At 42.7% G+C, this 20,670-nt stretch overlaps 1 protein-coding gene across 1 annotated transcript in view; it reads left to right on the plus strand.

The window, feature by feature from the left end:
- UVRAG (UV radiation resistance associated) overlaps positions 1 to 20,670 on the plus strand; it is a 112,798-nt gene that overhangs the window by 30,392 nt on the left and 61,736 nt on the right. Inside the window, exons 7-12 of the mRNA XM_014960605.1 lie at positions 2,064 to 2,169; positions 5,128 to 5,254; positions 7,048 to 7,132; positions 7,591 to 7,678; positions 8,262 to 8,322; positions 10,051 to 10,216. Coding sequence (XP_014816091.1) covers positions 2,064 to 2,169; positions 5,128 to 5,254; positions 7,048 to 7,132; positions 7,591 to 7,678; positions 8,262 to 8,322; positions 10,051 to 10,216 — 633 coding nt within the window. The remainder of the gene's footprint in view (positions 1 to 2,063; positions 2,170 to 5,127; positions 5,255 to 7,047; positions 7,133 to 7,590; positions 7,679 to 8,261; positions 8,323 to 10,050; positions 10,217 to 20,670) is intronic.

Here is a 20,670-nt window from a genome sequence, read left to right on the forward strand (position 1 = left end):
TTTTCAGCAGCCAGATTTTGCTACCTACATGGCGTGATGTGAAGACTTGTAGAATTTCTTAATCGCCTACCAGACTAAATCAAGAATGTTCTTTCAGCATAAAATTAGATGAAGGGGAGAGGAAATGTCACTCAGTTATTACTCTTTATTTATAAGTTTTAGCTTTGAGTAAAGCTTTCTTATGTCTGGAAAGAAAATGTTCCAGACTTTTGGCAAGAGGCAGGTTGGAAACTGTTGAAGTAGGAAAATTAGATCTGAGAGCAGAGACCTGAATGATGTTTAGGATGGTCAGCCAACCTTGACTTTGACCTACGTTACATAGCTAATGGGTGGTAGTAGTTCCCAGTAGGAAATACACACTTATAGGAGATACTGTCCCCGTATCTCTCTGCTGGGCTGGGTGGTTTGGGCACTGTCCTCGCACTGATTGACCAATGTGTAACGTGAGCTGCTGGGTTGAGATGTGATGTTGAGGGAAGATGGTGTGAGGAGGAGTAGTGCTTTCTGGTTGCTCGTACTTGGAGGATGTAGCCTGGTTATCTTGGTTTAGCTGCATGCAAACTGTTAAAACTTGTTAGCCAAGAACTTTAAATAGCAGTGCTTCACAAAATGGTGGAGATTGGAAGGGACCTCTGGAGATCATCTAATCCAGCACCTTGCCAGAGCAGGTCCCCTCAGAGCAGGTTGAACAGGAATGTGTCCAGGTGGGTTTGAGCATCTCTAGAGAAGGAGACTCCACCAACTCTCTGGGCAGCCTCTTCCAGGGCTCTGCCACCCTCAAAGTAAAGAAGTTCCTCCTCATGTTCAGATGGAATTTCCTATGTTCAATTTTGTGCCCGTCAATTCCTTATAAATCTGGAAGAGTTTAGGGAATGTAAAAGGAAGGAGCTGAGTAGCCTCTTCTGCGTGCTCTGTTGCTTTGGTCCTTGGCTCACAGCAAATGGCAGCCTTGCTTTAGTAAAATTTAGCATTCCTATGACGTGGCAGAGCTTTTTAATTTTTGGCAAAGCAGAGACGGTCATTACAGCATGCACTGAAGAGGGTATTTTCATTACGTTTGCCTGGCAGAGCACTGATGTCATACAGTAGGTTCTGACCATAGTTCTGCTGTTCCAACTAGACCTTAAGTCGAGTGAGATGGTCACCCCAGCAGCAGGGCACCTGAAGAGTCTCCTTACACAAGGAGAAGCTGTTAGTTGGAAACTACGAATGGGAAAAGTAAGGACCTTTAAAAGACAGAGTCTATGGCTGCAGACCAACTCTGATTTTTTTCTAATAAATATGTTTATTTCCACTCTGTGTTAATGCGAAGACAGATGTTAACACCCCTTAGACCTGTTTGCCATTGCTTTCCCTTGCCTGTTTTTTTGTGCAAAGACAAATGTTAACACCCCTTAGACCTGTTTTGCCATTGCTTTCCCTTGCCTGTTTTTTTTTTCCCAACAAATATGCCAAATAGTCAGTTTTTTCTCTCCATCCTGAAGCCAGGGCATATGGACAGAAACTCATCATCATCTTTTTCACTCTTCAAATGTGATTCCATTAAGAAACCTGTGTTTTTGTTACAGAAAGGTCCATATTTGGGGGTACTGAAGGGTGGTTCATGCTCTTGACCTGGGTAGGTGTGTGTTCCCTGAATGATAATTGCACTCTTTAAAACCTGGACTACAGTAACTGTTGTGTGTATCTTGATCTTAACTGTGTTATGACTTAATAATTTTAAAAGCTGGACTACGGTAACTGTTGTGTGTGTCTTGATCTTAACTGTGTTATGACTTAATAATTGCTACATGATGTCCTTATAATTACCTCTTTTTTTACCTACAGCTTTGTCTTACCAGCATCTATTGAATTTAACAAATGAAAAGGACATTTGGTACTTGATCAAATTTAGAGACTTGTTGGTTTGCATTTGATGCTCATTTATATCCTGTGCAATTTATGATTCCTCTCCTAACCTTTCATTTCCCAACAGAAGCTGACAATCTGAATCCCTGTTATCTTTGCTGGTTCATTCATCGTTAGGACTTTTAATAAAGCTATAACTTCTCTTCTCCTTCCAGGCTTCACAGAGCCCAGTGTGCAATTAAACAGACTCAGGTAACTGTTCAGAAAATAGGAAGGGAGATTGAAGAAAAGCTGAGATGTACATCTACAAGCAACGAACTGGTAAGTTTGATTATTTAAAACCATATTCTACAGATTGGCCAAATCATCTCGCTGAGGTCTTGACAGCAAGCTTGGGTTTTTTAACACTTGAACTTGAAATCTTTATCTAAACCTGTCTTTCCAAATGGGAAGTCACCTCAGAAGTATAAGAATGGATTTTAGATTTGTGTGTGTGACTTGGGCTGAGAGAGTTCTTACCCTGTTTTTACCTTTGTTTTGTATAATTGCTTTTATGCTGTAAAAGCATAAACACCGCACAGTGCATGAAAGAGTTTTATCAGGAAAAACAAACTTTTAATGATTTAGATAAATCTTGACAGAAACCTGTGGTGGATTTAGAGTGGGGTGAATCAAGTGGCTGTATCTTCTTGCCCCTGCTCCCTTTGGGTGAACAGAACTGATGCAAAAGCTGTCACTCAAGTGACACTTTCATTTTAAGCAGAAATTGTATTAGATCTTGCAATAGCTTTTGACAGTTTGTTTTGCCTGTCCTCTTCCCCTCTCCAAAAAAAGTGTATTGGTGCTAATTTCTACTTTCTGGCTGGAAAGGCTGAGCTCTTTTCAAAGCAGGGAGTTGACAGAACAAGAGTGGTTTGTGGTGACTTCGTTACGTTGGTACTGGCACATGTCTCATGCTTTGAATAGAAAAGGGCAAACTTGTGATGTTACTTTATTACTTTAAGGTAGATTCTGGCCTGAGAGTACTCAGCTAATTTCTAAAAGTGCCAAACTGGTTTAAAGGTTTGACAAAATAGAAATATGGGAGTTTGTTTCCCCACTCTAGTTACAGGGCTCCATAGGATCATAGAATTGTCGAGGTTGGAAGGGACCTTTCAGATCATCGAGTCCAGCCATCAACCCAACACTGACAAAACCATCACTAAACCATATCTCTGAGCACCATGTCTACCCAGCTCCCTTAAGGGGCAGCATAACATCCCCTACGAGTGACACCAGCCCAGAGCTGCTTTGCCTTCTGCTGGTGTCTTGGCTGTTAGAAGGTTTTTATCCATAACTGAAAAGAAAAGATGGTTATCCTTGTCCCTCTTTGCAAAGGCTTTTCCTTTTATAAATATGTGTGAGCAAACTCTATGAAGATCACTGAAACAGCAATGATTGTGTACATGGTCATAGAATCATAGAATAGTTTGGGTTGGCAGGAACCTTAAAGACCATCTCGTTCCAACCCTGCTGCCCTGGGCAGGGACACCTCCCACCAGACCAGGTTGCTCCAAGCCCCGTCCAACCTGGCCTTGAACCCCTCCAGGGATGGAGCAGCCACAGCTTCATGTCTACCCAGCTCCCTTAATGGGCAGCATAATATCACCTACAAGTGACTTCAGCCCAGAGCTGCTTTGCCTTCTGTTGGTATCTTGGCTGTTAGAAGGTTTTTATCCATAACTGAAAAAAAGATGGTTATCCTTGTCCCTCTATGCAAAGGCTTTTCCTTTATAAATATGTGTGAGCAAACTCTATGAAAGCTTCCGTTCCACTTCATAAATGTGCGAACTATGGTTTCATTCCTTAATATTGGGTCATGTTTCCTGCTGGAGTCTTGAACCAGAAGTGGAACATATATGAGTAATTGAAGCAAATATAATGGGGAGGGAAGAGCTCAATAAGAGCTGACTTTTTCATAACATCATCTCCATTAACTGCCTGAAAAAGTGAAAGTGACTGAGTTACAGAAAGTGACAGCGTCTCATAGTATTTGCACAAAACTCACAAGTACCTCTGCCCCTTCAGAGTCTTTGAACTCTATCAGGGGGTGGTTGGACTACACTGAAACAGCAATGATTGAATGGTATGGATTGGAAGGGACCTTAAAGACCATCCAGTTCCAACCCCCCTGCCCTGGGCAGGGACACCTCCCACCAGACCAGGTTGCTCCAAGCCCCGTCCAACCTGGCCTTGAACCCCTCCAGGGATGGAGCAGCCACAGCTTCTCTGGGCAACCTGTTCTGGTGTCTCACCACCCTCACACCAAAGAATTTCATCCTGAGATCTCATCTCAATCTTCTCTCTTTCAGTGTCAAACCCTTCCTCCTATTTCTCCACTCTCTGATCAAGAGGCCCTCCCCATCTATCTTGTAGGCACCCTTTAGGAACTGGAAGGTTGATGCAACTTCTTAGCCACCACAGTCCACGACATAAGAAAATGATTATTTTTCTTTTCCTTTGTTTAATAGTGGAAACTCTTGTTGAGCTTCCGTTCCACTTCATAAATGTGCGAACTATGGTTTCATTCCTTAATATTGGGTCATGTTTCCTGCTGGAGTCTTGAACCAGAAGTGGAACATATATGAGTAATTGAAGCAAATATAATGGGGAGGGAAGAGCTCAATAAGAGCTGACTTTTTCATAACATCATCTCCATTAACTGCCTGAAAAAGTGAAAGTGACTGAGTTACAGAAAGTGACAGCGTCTCATAGTATTTGCACAAAACTCACAAGTACCTCTGCCCCTTCAGAGTCTTTGAACTCTATCAGGGGGTGGTTGGACTGGAGGGATGTAACTTCTCTTTTCCATTTTGAATGGCTCCAATTATTCTCAACAAGCATCTATTAAACATGGTAGGTATTCCTTTTTTTTAAACGAAAAAAACCCCAAATCAACAAAAAACCCAAGCCACCACCTACAAAAAGCATCAATTATAATAAAAATTCCTGCTTCACTGAGCACACGGCAGCACAATTTCTTGGTGGAGACAGTACCTCAAAGAAAAAACAGATTCTTTTTAAGCACAGGAATAGATTTAGAGAAGGTACAATTTCTCCCCTTCCAAAACAGCAAAATAATTAGGGTTTTTTGGTAATCTATAGCCTGTGGTAATCTATGAGCTCAGCCTTTGGTTTGGCAGACACTAGTCTTGCCCTTCCCTTTTATCATCATTTTTATTGAACTGCTTGTACGCAGCAAAACTTATACTTTTTAAAAATCTGTTTTACTTGCACTAGAAAAAGGAGAGTGAATGTTTACAGTTGAAGATCCTGGTGCTACGTAATGAACTGGAGAGGCAGAAGAAGGCCCTTGGTCAAGAAGTAGCCTTGTTGCATAAGGAGAAAAATACTTTGCATGACAGAGGTATGTGTAGGATCATTACTGCTTCTATTGCATATCATAATCTGCATAGATCATGTGCATAGATTGCTCATAATCTGCTAATCAGAAGAGTAGCAGCCTTAGTTTGTGATCGTGCTGACCAAAATTAAGGTGTTTTATTTTGGTCTGGCTCTAATGTTTGTGCTTTGCTTTATCTGAAGTTTTCAGCTGGATATAATCTCTTCCCAGTCTGTGTTACACTGAATCCGGGACAGCAGTTCCTGGTATCCTGTCTCTAAATAACTTCTTACTATGACACCTCTCTCGAGCAATCTTAAATCTGTGCTTAATTAAAATTCGATGAGAAAATCAGAGCTGCACCGTAACGCAGTAAACAGTGTCTTGATGCAGGCATATTATAATGTCATGAGGGATGTTATTGTACCTGTGATTAGAATCTAATTTCAAGTGTTAGAAGACAAAAATCCCTCTTAATAGCTAATTACATAAGTGAAAGGTGAACTCTTTAGTCTTCTTGGTATTTTGTTTTACTGGGAAGTGTCCTATAGTAAAATGCTGTATCACTGTCTCTTCAGAGCTCACAAGTTGCAGGACTTTTTATTTTTCTTTATTTTTTTAATACCTAGTTTAGACTAAAATAATTAATCACTACTAAAAATAAGGGGTCTTGCCATTTACTTAATTTTGATTTTGCAACTATTTATGTGCCTTAACTGAATTACTCCACTACTGTGGACATGAGGGGAACAGGCAGTAAAGGAGAAGGAGGTTTCTTTGGTCGTATTTGGCAGGTGAATGGTGGATAGGGCTTGAAGACCTGTGTTCCTCCTGTGCTGTCATCCCTCGGCAGCATAATGTGGAATCATAGAATCATAGAATGTCTCAGGTTGGAAGAGACCTTAATATCGTCTAGTTCCAACCCCCTGCCCTGGGCAGGGACACCTCCCACCAGACCAGGTTGCTCAAAGCCCCATCTAACCTGGCCTTGAACACCTCCAGGGATGGGGCAGCCACAGCTTCTCGGGGCAACCTGGGCCAGGCTCTCACCACCCTCACACCAAAGAATTTCTTCCTAAGATCTCATCTCAATCTCCCCTCTTTCAGTTTTAAACCGTTCCTCCTCATCCTGTGGTTCCCATCCCTGATCAAGAGGGAGAGGGAGCCATAAAGAAAGCTCCCCAGCTTTCTTGTAGACCCCTTGAGGGACTGGAAGGGGCTCCAAGGTCTCCCCGGAGCCTTCTCTTCTCCAGGCTGAACCCCCCCAACTCTCTCAGCCTGTCCTCCCAGCAGAGGGGCTCCAGCCCTTGGATTATCTCTGTGGCCTACTCAACAGGTCCATGTCCTTCTGATGTTGGTGGCCCCAGAGCTGGAGGCAGCACTGGGTGGGGGGTGTCTCCCCAGAGCAGAGCAGAGGGGCAGAATCCCCCCCTGGCCCTGCTGGCCACGCTGCTGGGGATGCAGCCCAGGATGTGGGGGGCTTTCTGGGCTGCCAACTCACGTTGTCAGCTCATGTTGAGTTTCTCACCCACCAACACCCCTAAGTCCTTTTCCTCAGGGCTGCTCTCCAGCCATTTGTGCCTGGGATTGCTGTGACCCAGGTGCAGGACCTCGCACTTGGCCTAGTTGAACTTCATGAGGTTTGCACAGGATCACTTCTCCAGCTTGTCCAGATTCCACCTGTTAAGGTGGAAAATGGGCATCTATGAGTAAATGGAGAATTTTTGCCAACGTTTGTGTCGGTATCTACTTCTAAAATTCATATAACTAAGAAAATCCTCTTTAATAATTTTTTCCTTGTTCCTTACGCTGTTTAGAAAATGTGTTTGAGACTGAAAACCAGAAACTTCAAGACCATAACGATTCCCTGCATGAATTAAGAAAGGAATGCACTGCTAAGAGGTAAAAGAACTATTCTTTTTCTGCAACTGGAAAGGAAATAACGGGCTTGAGAGTAGACCATTGGAAGGGGGGCTCCTGGCACCAAATTCTTCCTAATGTCACCCTAAAACTTCTATTAAGCCATTTCTGCTCCTATTTGTAGATATCTAAAGTGGCAATTAATCCAGAAGAGAAGGAAACAGATGCTCAGTGGCACATATAGACTGGGATAGGGCTTTTAAGTCCATTTTGGTGAAACACAGCTTTTTAATACTTAATTGTCATAGTCAAAATACGCCTATAATACGAGGTACAACTGAATATGAAAAGTTACCTTTCTCTTCTGGAGTTGTCTCTGAGATTTCCTGGCTCCTAGGGGAGGGGACGTGATACTTGGGAAGATGCAGAAGGGATACATGGGCTTGATACCTTTAAAGCTTTTGAAGAAACTAATGGTTTTGGGTTCTTTTTCTCCAAAGAGAACTGTTTTTGAAGACAAACGCCCAGCAGACTATTCGATGCAAGCAATTGCTGTCGGAGCTGTCCTATATCTACCCTATTGATCTGGTATGTTTTTAAGGTTCTAAAAATCTGCTTGATGTGAAATGAACTTTCCATTTATTGCAGTGCAAGCAAATCTGATGTTTTATTCGTGGTGAAACTTGCTCTTCACTCGTACTGGTTTTTTCCAGCTTTTTCTTGGTTTTGGTCCTTAGATTGCAAACCTCATGGGGAGAGGAGAGGACTTATGCCAGCATCTCTCAAATAGCCTGGACTATAAAAGCAGAATGGCTGTAGCTGTAATTTAATGGATGCTTTCCATTTTATTTACAATTATACGAAATAACTCTGACAGAGGGTTAGCTGAACTTTAATGGAATGCACATAAACAGATGTCAAAATACTGAGCTCCAAAACCTTTATAACGAATTAAGATGAAGCTCTTCCTTCTTTAAAAAAAGCTGTATTTATTTCTTAATTATATGAAATGTGGTTTAAAACATTATGTCAAAGTCCCTCTCCATTGAATATTTAGCTTTTTGGTTTTTTTACAAAAATTATCTGTTGTCATTAGATTTTATGCAGGTTTCTGTTTTTTGGATGTTATTGTTGCATTCTCACTTTCTGTTGTTGATTTTTAAACTTACAGAATGATCAAAAGGATTACTTTGTTTGCGGAGTCAAGCTTCCTAATTCTGAAGACTTTCAAGGTAACTGGATATTCTTAATTTAGTTGTTACCGTTGACCCTACTTCTAAGTAAAAAGTAAAAAAATTAAAGAAACTGATAGCAATGGCTTAGGATCCAAATTTCTGACTGGAAAGGTCTAGACTGGAAGAAAACCTTTGCATTATTTATTTCTATAAACAGTAACAGGAAGTTGCTGTTGACTTTTAGAAAAATATTCTGTCTACAGTCATCCTATTGCAGAAGCAAATAAATAATAGGCCTGTCTGTATAATTGTTGTACAGATAACATACAGATTTCATAGAATCATAGAATTATGTGGGTTGGAAGAGACCTTTCAAATTGAGTCCAACCATCAACCCAACACTTGCAAAAGCCCATCATCTACATATGTTTGATGTGAATTCATTAAAATCCTCAAGGGTTTCTTGCTCCCAGCACTCTCTTGCTCTGCAGGGCATGTGGTTTCTTGGGCAAAAATCTCAAATCAATTGTCTAACTCTTCTAAAGCCATCCCATAGGAATTAACTTGTGCTAACAATGTGTACATTGAATGCTAGAAACATGGAGGATTATTCTTTAAAACAAATCAGTCTCTCAATGTGACAAAAATGAGTCTATTGCTTTGTTTTCCTGACTGCACTAAATGTGGTAGTGAACTCAGTTTGGTAATTCTTGACAAATCAGTGGTGTGCATTAATTCCTGATCGAAGAATTAATAATTCTTTATCAAAGTCTCTAGAAATATTGTATTAATTCGACTTAGTGAAATAGGCAGCTAAATTTGAAACCCAGCTTCTGACATGTATCTTATTGCAGACTTAGCAAATAGTAATATTAAAAAAAAAAAAAACCATAATATAATATTCCAGTTTTGCTGCAGATATTGAAGACTTTTTGCAAAATCCTTTTTGAAGGGGGTGTAACTTTTAAATCCATATATTGTGTTCTAATAGAGCTCAGTATGATTTCATAGTCATTGAATATCATTATCAACTTTCTTCTAAGGTCCTCTGTTTGGTTGATTTCCTGGGGCTCCCTTGTGCCTCAGAAGAGATGATTCAGGTTGTTGGTTTTGATGTGTTCATGTACAAATAGGAAAAATACAGAAAACAGAAAGGAAAAGCCCTTTACGTGGCTAAAGGATGGAATCTGAATTTTGAGACCCATGTGTTTTCCCGGCAGGTGAAGCTTTATGGTTGAAACCTTAACCGTCAAATTGAAAATGATACTTTAAAACAATGGGTTAATCCAAGTTCTTCCAGTTACTGGCAGAGAAGAGAGTTCGTACCCTGGGGTCGGTGTCTCTCCAACTGATCTCACTAATGAATACAGTTTGGGAGGAATGCAGCTTTTCCCTGACCCAGCTCGTATATGTCAGCTACGTCCAGAGAAATGCAGAAAGTTTAAGACTTGAATTTTGTCTTGGGAATTTTGTTTCTTTTTACCCTCCCCCATCCAGCCAAATGTTGAGAAGAGGGAACTTTTAGCTTTGAAAGTGTAAAATCAGAAGGAGAACAAGTCATCTCCCATTTTACGTTGCCCTTTAATGAAAGAGGCAAATACAGTGAGCTGCAAACAATTGTAAAATTGAGATTTATTTCACACTTGCACCTATCCTTAAGTTAGAACTTCTGATAACTTCATTAATTGTATCATTCTCTAAGCAATAAGGATGAACGTGCGCTGAGCCTGCAGTGAGATGTAATTGATTAAATGATGGATTTTTAAATTTTCTTTTTGTTGACAGCAAAAGATGATGGAAGCATTGCTGTTGCCCTGGGCTACACCGCTCACTTGGTTTCGATGATATCCTACTTTTTACAAGTGCCACTCAGGTATCCTATAATTCACAAGGGCTCCCGGTCTACAATCAAAGATAATATCAACGACAAACTGACAGAAAAAGAGAGAGAGTAAGTATCTCAGAAATATGCCAATCTGCTTTCTTCAAAACAACAAGTCAACAAGATCAAAAAAACCCCCACTTGAACAGTTTAGGGTAGTCTGAAGTGACATGGAGTCTGGAGTTACTTGTTACTGCTTTCAGGAGCCATGGGACAGTTGGTTGAGTTTCTCATGTTGGAATTCTCTGATAGAATCATGGAATGGTTCAAGTTGAAAGGGACCTTAAAGATTATCCAGTTCCAGCCTGGAAAGGGACACCTCCCACCAGACCAGGTTGCTCAAAGCTCCATCCAACCTGGCCTTGAACCCCTCCAGGGATGGGGCAGCCAGAGCTTCTCTGGGCAACCTGGGTCAGGCTCTCACCACCCTCACAGTGTAAATTTTCTTCATAATATCTAATCTAATAGAGTATCTCATCTAATAGTGTAGATGGAGTATCTGACCAAGCTGAGTAGTTTAGCTTTGTCATTCTACATCTGTTGGCGTGCGTATACTATTGATTTGGCTTCTAATGACAGAAAAACTTATACAGTGTGATTAATAGGTAAGTTTTGGCTGCTGTTGGAAAACTTTTCTTTCATGTTCTGCTGCTGGCTGTGGTGGGTGTAACCCACAGATAGCAAATGCGTAGCTTCACTGAGGAGTTCCTGCCAGTACTGGGGTAGTGGTTGATAAACATGAGAAAATAAATAGCTTTCTTTAACGCAGAGGATTTGAAAAAGAGCACTGTCGACTGTTATCTACTGTAAATCAACTTAATGAAGAGTTTTAAATTTGTTCTGTAATCATTCTCTTTCAACGTGTAGCTACACCGCTGTTATAGTTGTGCTACTAGGAAACAACTTGCTGTCCTTAAATTCACTCTCTGGATGCCTTCTCCTGCCTTTTTGGCGCTTGGCCTGTTTTCCTGCTGTCTTTGCACCTGTGTGCTCTAATATGAAAATAGCAGCAATTATGGGTTAAGCTTCACTTTTGTGGCCTGCAAACCACAGAGCTGAAAGGAATGTGACTCTGACCGGCTGTGCTCTCCTCCGCTGCGCGTACGGATGTCGGCCGCGGAGTCGGGCTTCCAGATCCAGTGACTTGGTTTTTCCACTTGAAAAGGGAGCAAAAGAGATGGCTGAGGGGAAATGAATTTGGGGAAAGTGGCTGTCTCTGTTGATGTAAAGCCTGGAAAAAAAACCCTCTTCTTGTTGCAAGTAGAGAATCATAGAGTTGCTGAGGTTTGAAGGGACCTTTCAGATCATTGAGTCAAACTATCAACCCAACACTGACAAACCCACCACTGACCCATGTCCCTCAGCACCACGTCTGCCTGGCTTTTAAATACCTCCAGGGATGGTGACTCTACCACTTCCCTGGGCAGCCTCTTCCAAGGCTTAATAACCCTTCCAGTGTAGAAATTTTCCCCAATATTCCTCCTAAACTAGTTTTGGGCACCTCAATACAAGAGAGATATTGAGGTGCTGGAGCAAGTGCAGAGGAGGGCAACGAAGCTGGTGAGGGGGCTGGAAAACAAATCGTATGAGGAGCGGCTGAGAGAGTTGGGACTGTTTAGTGTGAGGAAGAGGAGGCTGAGGGGAGACCTCATCACTCTCTACAACTCCTTGAAAGGACACTGTAGAGAGGTTGGTGCTGGTCTCTTCTCACAGGTTGTACCTGGTGCATCTTGAGGCCTTTTCCTCTTGTCCTACCACTTGTTACTTGGGAGAAGAGACTGAGTCCCCTTTGCTACACCCTCCTTTCAGGGAGTTGTAGAGAGCAAGGTAGGCAATCAAAATGTTATAATATTTTAACACTAATTTCTAATGCTCTAAGCCAAGACGAAAGGGTTTTATTGTGCATAGTTGACAGCATTGGGATGCTTGGAAATGTCTGATTTCTCTTTGAAGCTCAGTGAGTTTTGGCAGGACACCAGAGGGAATTTGCCTAAAGAGTTAAACTCGCTGAGGTCTTCCTGTTTTGACACAATGAAATATGACTCTCTAATTATGTCTTTCAAATTAATTTTGATACCATTTTAATAACTTGTCCAAACACTTCCTGGGTAACTTAATAGAACATTAATCTGTTTTGCTTCAGTTTAGTTCTCTGAGCACACGATCATACTCCTTCCCCTACATGCCTTTCAGAAGGGCAGCAAACGAGAACATTTGTATCTGGAAAACAAATTTCTTGAGGAGCAGAGCTTGCCTGTGTGTGGGTGTATAAAGATTAAACCAATTTCCTGTTGTCTGAGACAGATTGGAAGGTTTAGTCCTTCAGGCTATCGCCTTCCAAACCCTCATGACTTAATACTTCATTTCACAATAGATTTCTGAAAGGGAGAAAGTTTAGCTAAGTATATGAATCCCTGTTGGCCCATTTACCTGTGTTCTGTAAGATTTTTTCAGGATTAGCTCCTGCATGAGGTCTTCCCTTCCCAGCTATTGGAAAGTCAGTCCCACCAACTCTCAAAGGACTTGGGTTGCTATAGAAAACCTCCAATGTCTTAATCTGCAGTTTTCTTTCTGAACTAATAGCTCATGTTTCTCACCTGCTCCAAACTGGATTGAACATAGCAATTAACATGCATTATTAAATTTCTGTCCTCTAGCAGATTTTCAAACTTTGACATAATTTTTTGAGTAATTATAGTGAGGTTTTTTTCTGTACTCAATCTTTACTGTAACACACAGCATCGTGATTATTGACTACGTTAAACATTTTACTTGGCTTCATCCTTTTTTTTTGACTGCAGGGTTGCCGTCCCTGGCACAACTTGAGGCCTTTTCCTCTTGTCCTACCACTTGTTACTTGGGAGAAGAGACTGAGTCCCCTTTGCTACACCCTCCTTTCAGGGAGTTGTAGAGAGCAAGGTAGGCAATCAAAATGTTATAATATTTTAACACTAATTTCTAATACTCCAAACCAAGACGAAAGGGTTTTATTGTGCATAGTTGACAGCATTGGGATGCTTGGAAATGTCTGATTTCTCTTTGAAGCTCAGTGAGTTTTGGCAGGACACCAGAGGGAATTTGCCTAAAGAGTTAAACTCGCTGAGGTCTTCCTGTTTTGACACAATGAAATATGACTCTCTAATTATGTCTTTCAAATTAATTTTGATACCATTTTAATAACTTGTCCAAACACTTCCTGGGTAACTTAATAGAACATTAATCTGTTTTGCTTCAGTTTAGTTCTCTGAGCACACGATCATACTCCTTCCCCTACATGCCTTTCAGAAGGGCAGCAAACGAGAACATTTGTATCTGGAAAACAAATTTCTTGAGGAGCAGAGCTTGCCTGTGTGTGGGTGTATAAAGATTAAACCAATTTCCTGTTGTCTGAGACAGATTGGAAGGTTTAGTCCTTCAGGCTATCGCCTTCCAAACCCTCATGACTTAATACTTCATTTCACAATAGATTTCTGAAAAGGAGAAAGTTTAGCTAAGTATATGAATCCCTGTTGGCCCATTTACCTGTGTTCTGTAAGATTTTTTCAGGATTAGCTCCTGCATGAGGTCTTCCCTTCCCAGCTATTGGAAAGTCAGTCCCACCAACTCTCAAAGGACTTGGGTTGCTATAGAAAACCTCCAATGTCTTAATCTGCAGTTTTCTTTCTGAACTAATAGCTCATGTTTCTCACCTGCTCCAAACTGGATTGAACATAGCAATTAACGTGCATTATTAAATTTCTGTACTTTAGCAGGCTTTCAAACTCTGACATAAACTGTTGAGTAATTTTCTGTACTCGATCTTTACTGTAACACACAGGCATAGTGATTATTGACTACGTTAAAAGTTTTACTTGGCTTCATCCTTTTTTTTTGACTGCAGGGTTGCCCTGATATCCATATTAAGAGCTTCTAAAAGTCGTGTGTTGGGGGAATAGGGAGTAGCTTCTGCAGGGTTGCCCTGATATCCACATTAAGAGCTTCTAAAAGTCGTGCGTTGGGGGAATAGGGAGTAGCTTATGTTTTCACTCAAGGGTGATTTCATAAGTACACGTGCTTGTTTTTAATGTTAAATACAGTATATCTCAGAATGTAAGTTACGTTTGGGAAACACTTTATCTGCTACAGATTTCTTTACTTGGATGATTCAGGTCACTTAGATCACAAGGTTCTTGTAGAAGTATTCACTTTTATCTGCTGCAGTTACTGTTTTGTTGGAATTTATGAGTGTAGGAAAGAAGCAGGAGGCTGTGGTGAGAACTCAGCACACGTTACTGAAGGCTGAGTGTGGTATAGAATAGCTGCCAGGGGCACACAATATGTGGTCAGCTTTGGAATTGTAGAGATATTAGTGTTTATAGAATCATAGAATGGTTTGAGTTGGAAAGGACCTTACAGATCATCCAGTTCCAATCCTCTGCCCTGGGCAGGGACACCTCCCACCAGACCAGGTTGCTCAAAGCCCCCTCCAACCTGGCCTTGAACCCCTCCAGGGATGGGGCAGCCACAGCTTCTCTGGGCAACCTGGGCCAGGGTTTCACCACCCTCACAGCAAAGAACTTTTTCCTAATAGCTAATCTAAATCTCCTCTCTTTCAGTGTCAAACCCTTCCCACTCCTCCTATGGCTACACTCCCTGACCAAGAGTCCCTCCCCATCTCTCCTGTAGCCCCCTTCAGGTACTGGAAGGCCATTATAAGGTCTCCCTGGAGCCTTCTCTTCTCCAGGCTGAAAAACCCTAGTTCTCTCAGCCTGTCTTCATAGCAGAGGTGCTCCAGCCCTCTGATCATTTTCATGGCCCTCCGCTGGACCTGTTCCAACAGATCCATGTCCTTCTTGTGTTGAGGACTCCAAAGCTGGACACAATACTCCAGATGGGGTGTCACCAGAGTGGAGCAGAGGGGTAGAATCTCCTCCCTTGCCCTGCTGGGGCAGCCACAGCTTCTCTGGGCAACCTGGGCCAGGCTCTCACCACCTCACAACAAAGAAGTTCTTCCTGAGATCTCATCTCCATCTCCCCTCTTTCAGTGTCAAACCCTTCACCCTCCTCCTAGGGCTCCCTTCCCTCATCAAGAGTCCCTCCCCAGCTTTCCTGGAGCCCCTTGAGGGACTGGAAGGCACTCTGAGGTCTCCCCAGGGCCTTCTCTTCTCCAGGCTGAACCCCCGAACACTGGGGGTGTCTCCCCAGAGCAGAGCGGAGGGGTAGAAGTTCTGATGTAAGAAGTTTCACTTCTCAGGCCTGTGAGTAAAGCAAAGTTTATACACTGAGGGGGGGTCTCCCCAGAGCGGAGCAGAGGGGTAGAAGTTCTGATGTAAGAAGTTTCACTTCTCAGGCCTGTGAGTAAAGCAAAGTTTATATCAAAGCCAGTTCTTCTACAAGACTTCTTCCAAATTACCTTTCTCAATGTGTTGTCTTTCAATTCTTTTAAATGTGATAAGCTATATTTGCAGATAGGTGGAGATAAGTGATGCTGAACAGGCATAAGGATAATTTTGGAGCATTTGGAAACCATTTGTTGAATGAATGCAGTTTGAAAGTGGTCCTCACTGCTGTGGCATTGCTCCTGTGTTGAAAAAGGGAAAAAAATCAGAGTTTTGGCTGCAGTAGAGTTGCTCCAGCTGAAGGTGGTTATTGCTTTACGCCTGGTAACAGATAAGCCACTTGCAACAAAGCAGGCTGAAAAATCATGACACAAGCAAGTGAAAAATAACTTTTCAGTGACATGAACATCTTCCAACTCAATCGAGCAGTCTTTAATCATATTTGGTACTTGGGCTGGGATAATCAAATGGCAGCTTTGGGAAGAAATCTTGGCAAACGTAAATCAGATGGAGGGAGATGGCTTGTTGAGAAATCTAATAGCTGTCAAAGCAAAGTTGATGCTCTGTGGTAGATTGAGTGCGTGTTAAGTGTTCAACTGTATTGCTCAAAGAATGCTTTTTGCCATGAACTTATCTTGAACTGTGTTTTTACGTTCCACATTCTTGAGGATAGTTCGCTAGAATCCTGGCTTATTTTATTCTTGATCACCAAAACAATGCTTCGTTGGGTCAGCAAAAATTATTGTGCGTAGATGAAGAATGAGATCAGGTGTTCTTTAATAAATTTAGATATCGTTAACACTGTTTCTGGGAAACTGGAAGCTTTTACATGCTCCTGGCTGGTTTGAGAAAGCAGATTTTGTTTACTGCAGTAGATGAGACCCCTTGACCCCAGACATCCACAGCTGACAAATGTTGCTGTGAAGACACACTAGTCTTCATTTACTCCCAGTGGAACACTATACTCCTGATGAGATTATTTTTCAAAACATTACTTCATTTTTCAATAAGCAGGGACTTGACCTGTAGAAAGTGTCCTCTAGTTAAAAATGATCCTTCGGTGGCGGGGAGATTTAAAGCTCCGATAGCGAGGTCATCCTTACAGATAGTCCTTGCATTGTGATATCCATCACACCACGTGTGTAGCGAGCCTTGAATTCAAGCTGAAAGATGTCACGAAAATGCCCAATCTACAAAAAGACATCTGCGTTGCTCAGGCTGGGGGCTCACCTGCTGGAGAGCAGCTCTGAGGAGAAAGACCTGGGAGTCCTGGTGGACAACAGGATGCCCATGAGCCAGCAATGGGCCCTGGTGGCCAAGAAGGCCAATGGCATCCAGGAGTGCATTAAAAAGAGTGTGAGCAGCAGGTGGAGGGAGGTCATCCTCCCTCTCTTCTCTGCTCTGGTGAGGCCCCATCTGGAGCACTGGGACCAGTTCTGGGTTCCCCAGTTCCAGAAGGACAGGGAACTGCTGGAGAGGGTACAGAAGAGGACCACAAAGATGATTATGGGCCTGGAGCATCTCCCTTACGAGGAAAGGCTGAGGGACTTGGGTCTTTTTAGTCTGGTGAAGAGGAAACTGAGGGGGGATCTGATCAACAGCTATAAATCCTTAAAGGGTGGGTGTCAGGAGGATGGGACCAGTCTTTTTTCAGTGGTGCCCAGTGGCAGGACAAGAGGAAATGGGCACAAACTTGTGCATAAGAAGTTACATCTCAACATGAGGAGGAACTTCTTTCCTGTGAGGGTGGCAGAGCCCTGGCAGAGGCTGCCCAGAGAGGTGGTGGAGTCTCCTTCTCTGGAGACATTCAAAACCCACTTGGACAAGTTCCTGTGCAACCTGCTTTGGGTGACCCTTCTCTGGCCAAGGGGTTGGACTAGATGATCTCTGTGATTCTGTTATTGCTGGCTGTGGTTGGGAGGTGTTTGAAAGCCTTATTTGCTGAACTGGTAGAACGATACCCTCTTGCCTTATTGAGACCTCCCTGACTTTCAGAATCGGGGTCTCTGCTTTCTTTTCCACTCTACAGCCTGTACATATTGAAGCTATTGTACTTTCTCCCAGAGCCAAGGTCACAGCAGTTACACTCCTTAATAGGAAGATGGCAGAGCTTCTGCTTTCGATTATCTTCCTGTTGAGCTATTCTGATAGGCATTTTGAAAATACGCTCCATAAAGTTAAACTGCCAATATGCTTTCCTTTCCCAGTAAACTAATTATCTCTGTATTGTGTAAAGCTTGAATGGGGATATGCTTTTTTTTCCCTTGGCAGTCTGTATTTTTGTCATCAAGTTTGTTTTACAAGTATAGCTTTTTCTCTCAAGTAGATACTAAAAAACCATACAGTTTCACTATTTTGAATTCACTTATGATTTGTGATTCATATTCATGTCTTAATCTCGTCTCTAACAAACCAAAGTGCACATTTGTAATCCTTTTTTTTTTCTTCTGCTTTTCCATTTGATTTCAGCATTGCTCACCAGGTGGGGATCTTATTTTTTCATTTAAGAGTTTTTCCAATCATGCTGATTGTTGGCAGACTGCATAGCTGTTCCTGCTAGGCCAGTAGTCACACTAAGGTCAGTTTGTGGCCTCCACCATCAACTGGTAGGATGGTAGATGCAGCCCGGAAGGCCAATCACATCCTGGGCTGCATCAAAAGAAGCGTTGCCAGCAGGTCCAGAGAGGTGATTCTTCTGCTTTACTCTGCTCTGGTAAGACCTAACCTGGAGTAGTGTGTGCAGGTCTGGAGCACTCAATATAAGAAGGACATGGACCTGATGGAGAGGGTCCAGAGGAGGGCCACAAGGATGATCAGGAGGATGGAGCACCTCTGCTACGAGGACAGGCTGAGGGAGCTGGGGTTGTTCAGCCTGGAGAAGAGGAGGCTCCGGGGAGATGTAATAGCAGCCTTCCAGTACCTGAAGGGAGCCTACAGGAAGGCTGGGGAGAACCTGTTTACAAAGGCCTGCAGTGACAGGACGAGGGGCAATGGCTTTAAGCTGGAGGGGAGCAGGTTTGCATTGGAGATTAGGAGAAAGTTCTTTCCTGTGAGGGTGGTGGAGCACTGGAACAGGTTGCCCAGGGAAGGTGGTTGAGGCCCCATCCCTGGAGATATTCAAGGAGAGGCTCGACGAGGCCCTGGGAAACCTGGTTTAGTTGGGGGTGTCCCTGCTGACTGTGGGGAGGGTCAGACTAGATGACCTTTGGAGGTCCCTTCCAGCCTAGACAATTCTATGATTCTATGATTGATCTGTAAAGGACCCAAAGCGCTCTTTTGTGTATCTCTAGTGTTGAGAAATCTGGTGGTGAAGGCAGTTTCATACTATAGCATTTTAATTGTGTTTCTTTCAACAAGAATTCAGCTCCATGAGTCTGCTATTAAGATCTGCGACAGTCTCTGCTCTGAAGTTGGTACAATTGTGGTCCAGCTTATCTGAGAAGGAAATGGGTTTTGAAGCTTGTGCAGCCAAAGCTTCGTGAGCCTTGGGTCTTCTGGTGGAATGCTAAGAGGTTGGAAGTGCTGGGTATTTTGATGTCATAGAATCATAGAATTGTCGAGGTTGGAAAGGGACCTTCCAACCATCAACCCAGCACTGCCAAGGCCACCACTAAACCGCATCCCTCAGCACATCGCATTTTAATTGTGTTACTTTCAACAAGAATTCAGCTCCATGAGTCTGCTATTAAGATCTGTGACAGTCTCTGCTCTGAAGTTGGTACAATTGTGGTCCAGCTTATCTGAGAAGGAAATGGGTTTTGAAGCTTGTGCAGCCAAAGCTTCGTGAGCCTTGGGTCTTCTGGTGGAATGCTAAGAGGTTGGAAGTGCTGGGTATTTTGATGTCATAGAATCATAGAATTGTCGAGGTTGGAAAGGGACCTTCCAACCATCAACCCAGCACTGCCAAGGCCACCACTAAACCGCATCCCTCAGCACCATGTCTGCCTGGCTTTTAAATACTTCCAAGGACTGTGACTCCACCACTTCCCTGGGCAGCCTGTTCCAAAGCTTGATAACCCTTTTGGGTAAGAAATTTTTCCTACTATCCATCTTAAACCTCCCCTGGCGCAACTTGAGGCCATTTCCTCTTGTCCTGTTTCCTGTTCCTTGGATGGGTACACCCTCCTTTCAGGGAGTTGTGGCAAGTGGTAAAGTCTCCCCTCAGCCTCCTTTTCTCCAGGCTGAACACCCCCAGCTTTCTCAACCTTCTTTTCCCAGTACTTGATTCAAAGTGTCCCGGGGAATAGTGATTTGAAGTCACCTGTCCAGACAGTGGTCATCCTTCTCACTTAAAAGCCTTTCAAGGATTTGATTGAGAAAAGTCCTGGCACTTTTCAACAGCTGAGCTTTCTCCTCTGGATCCAACATTCCTTTACAGTGAGCAAACAGGATGTGGTTCGGTTGGAGGGAAAGCTCTAGCTCCTTCCTCCCCTGCCTGCCCCTCTTGCAGCCCCCCAAAAGGGGCTGACTTTGAAACATCTCAAACTTCAGTAAATATTTAAACCTTAGTCTTGTACGCTTCTCATACTTCAGTTGTATCAAGCAAGAACTTGTGACTTTTTCAGGTTTTTATCTTATCTGGGTTGGGCAGTTTAGTTCTATCCTCATATACTGTGTCCTATCCACGGGCTTAAGCTTGAAATTCATCATTTCCTGAACTGCCCTATTTTTTTGGTCATGCTGTGAGAAGAATAGTCATTCCCTAGATCTGATGGATGACTCTCTGCTATCACAACAGTGACTGTTACAGTCACAGAAATTACATCGGTTCTTTATCTGTAAAATAGTGAATAATTGGGTTTCAGCTGCGTTCTGCCAAGTCTGCTCTACTGTCATCTCCCTGCAGCCATTCTTCTTACTGTCCTTGGAAATAAGAAGGGAAGGAAAAAGCCACATGAAGTTTATTCTGACAAATTTGGTGGATGCAGTTGGGCAGGAAACAAAAGTACAGCAAATACGGTAATGTGAAAAATATAGAATCATAGAATGATTCAGGTTGAAAGGGACCTCAAAGATCATCTCATCCAACCCCCCTGCCATGGGCAGGGACACCTCCCACCAGACCAGGTTGCTCAAAGCTCCATCCAACCTGGCCTTGAACCCCTCTAGGGATATAGTGGTATCAGCTTCATTTAGTCATTGGACCAGGTTTCTGATCTTCAGCTGAATAACGGATAATTAAGTGTTCTTAAAACATAAATGTCC

The sequence above is a fragment of the Calidris pugnax genome, unplaced genomic scaffold (assembly GCF_001431845.1).
Source record: "Calidris pugnax isolate Ruff unplaced genomic scaffold, ASM143184v1 scaffold270, whole genome shotgun sequence".
Taxonomy (NCBI): Eukaryota; Metazoa; Chordata; class Aves; order Charadriiformes; family Scolopacidae; genus Calidris; species Calidris pugnax.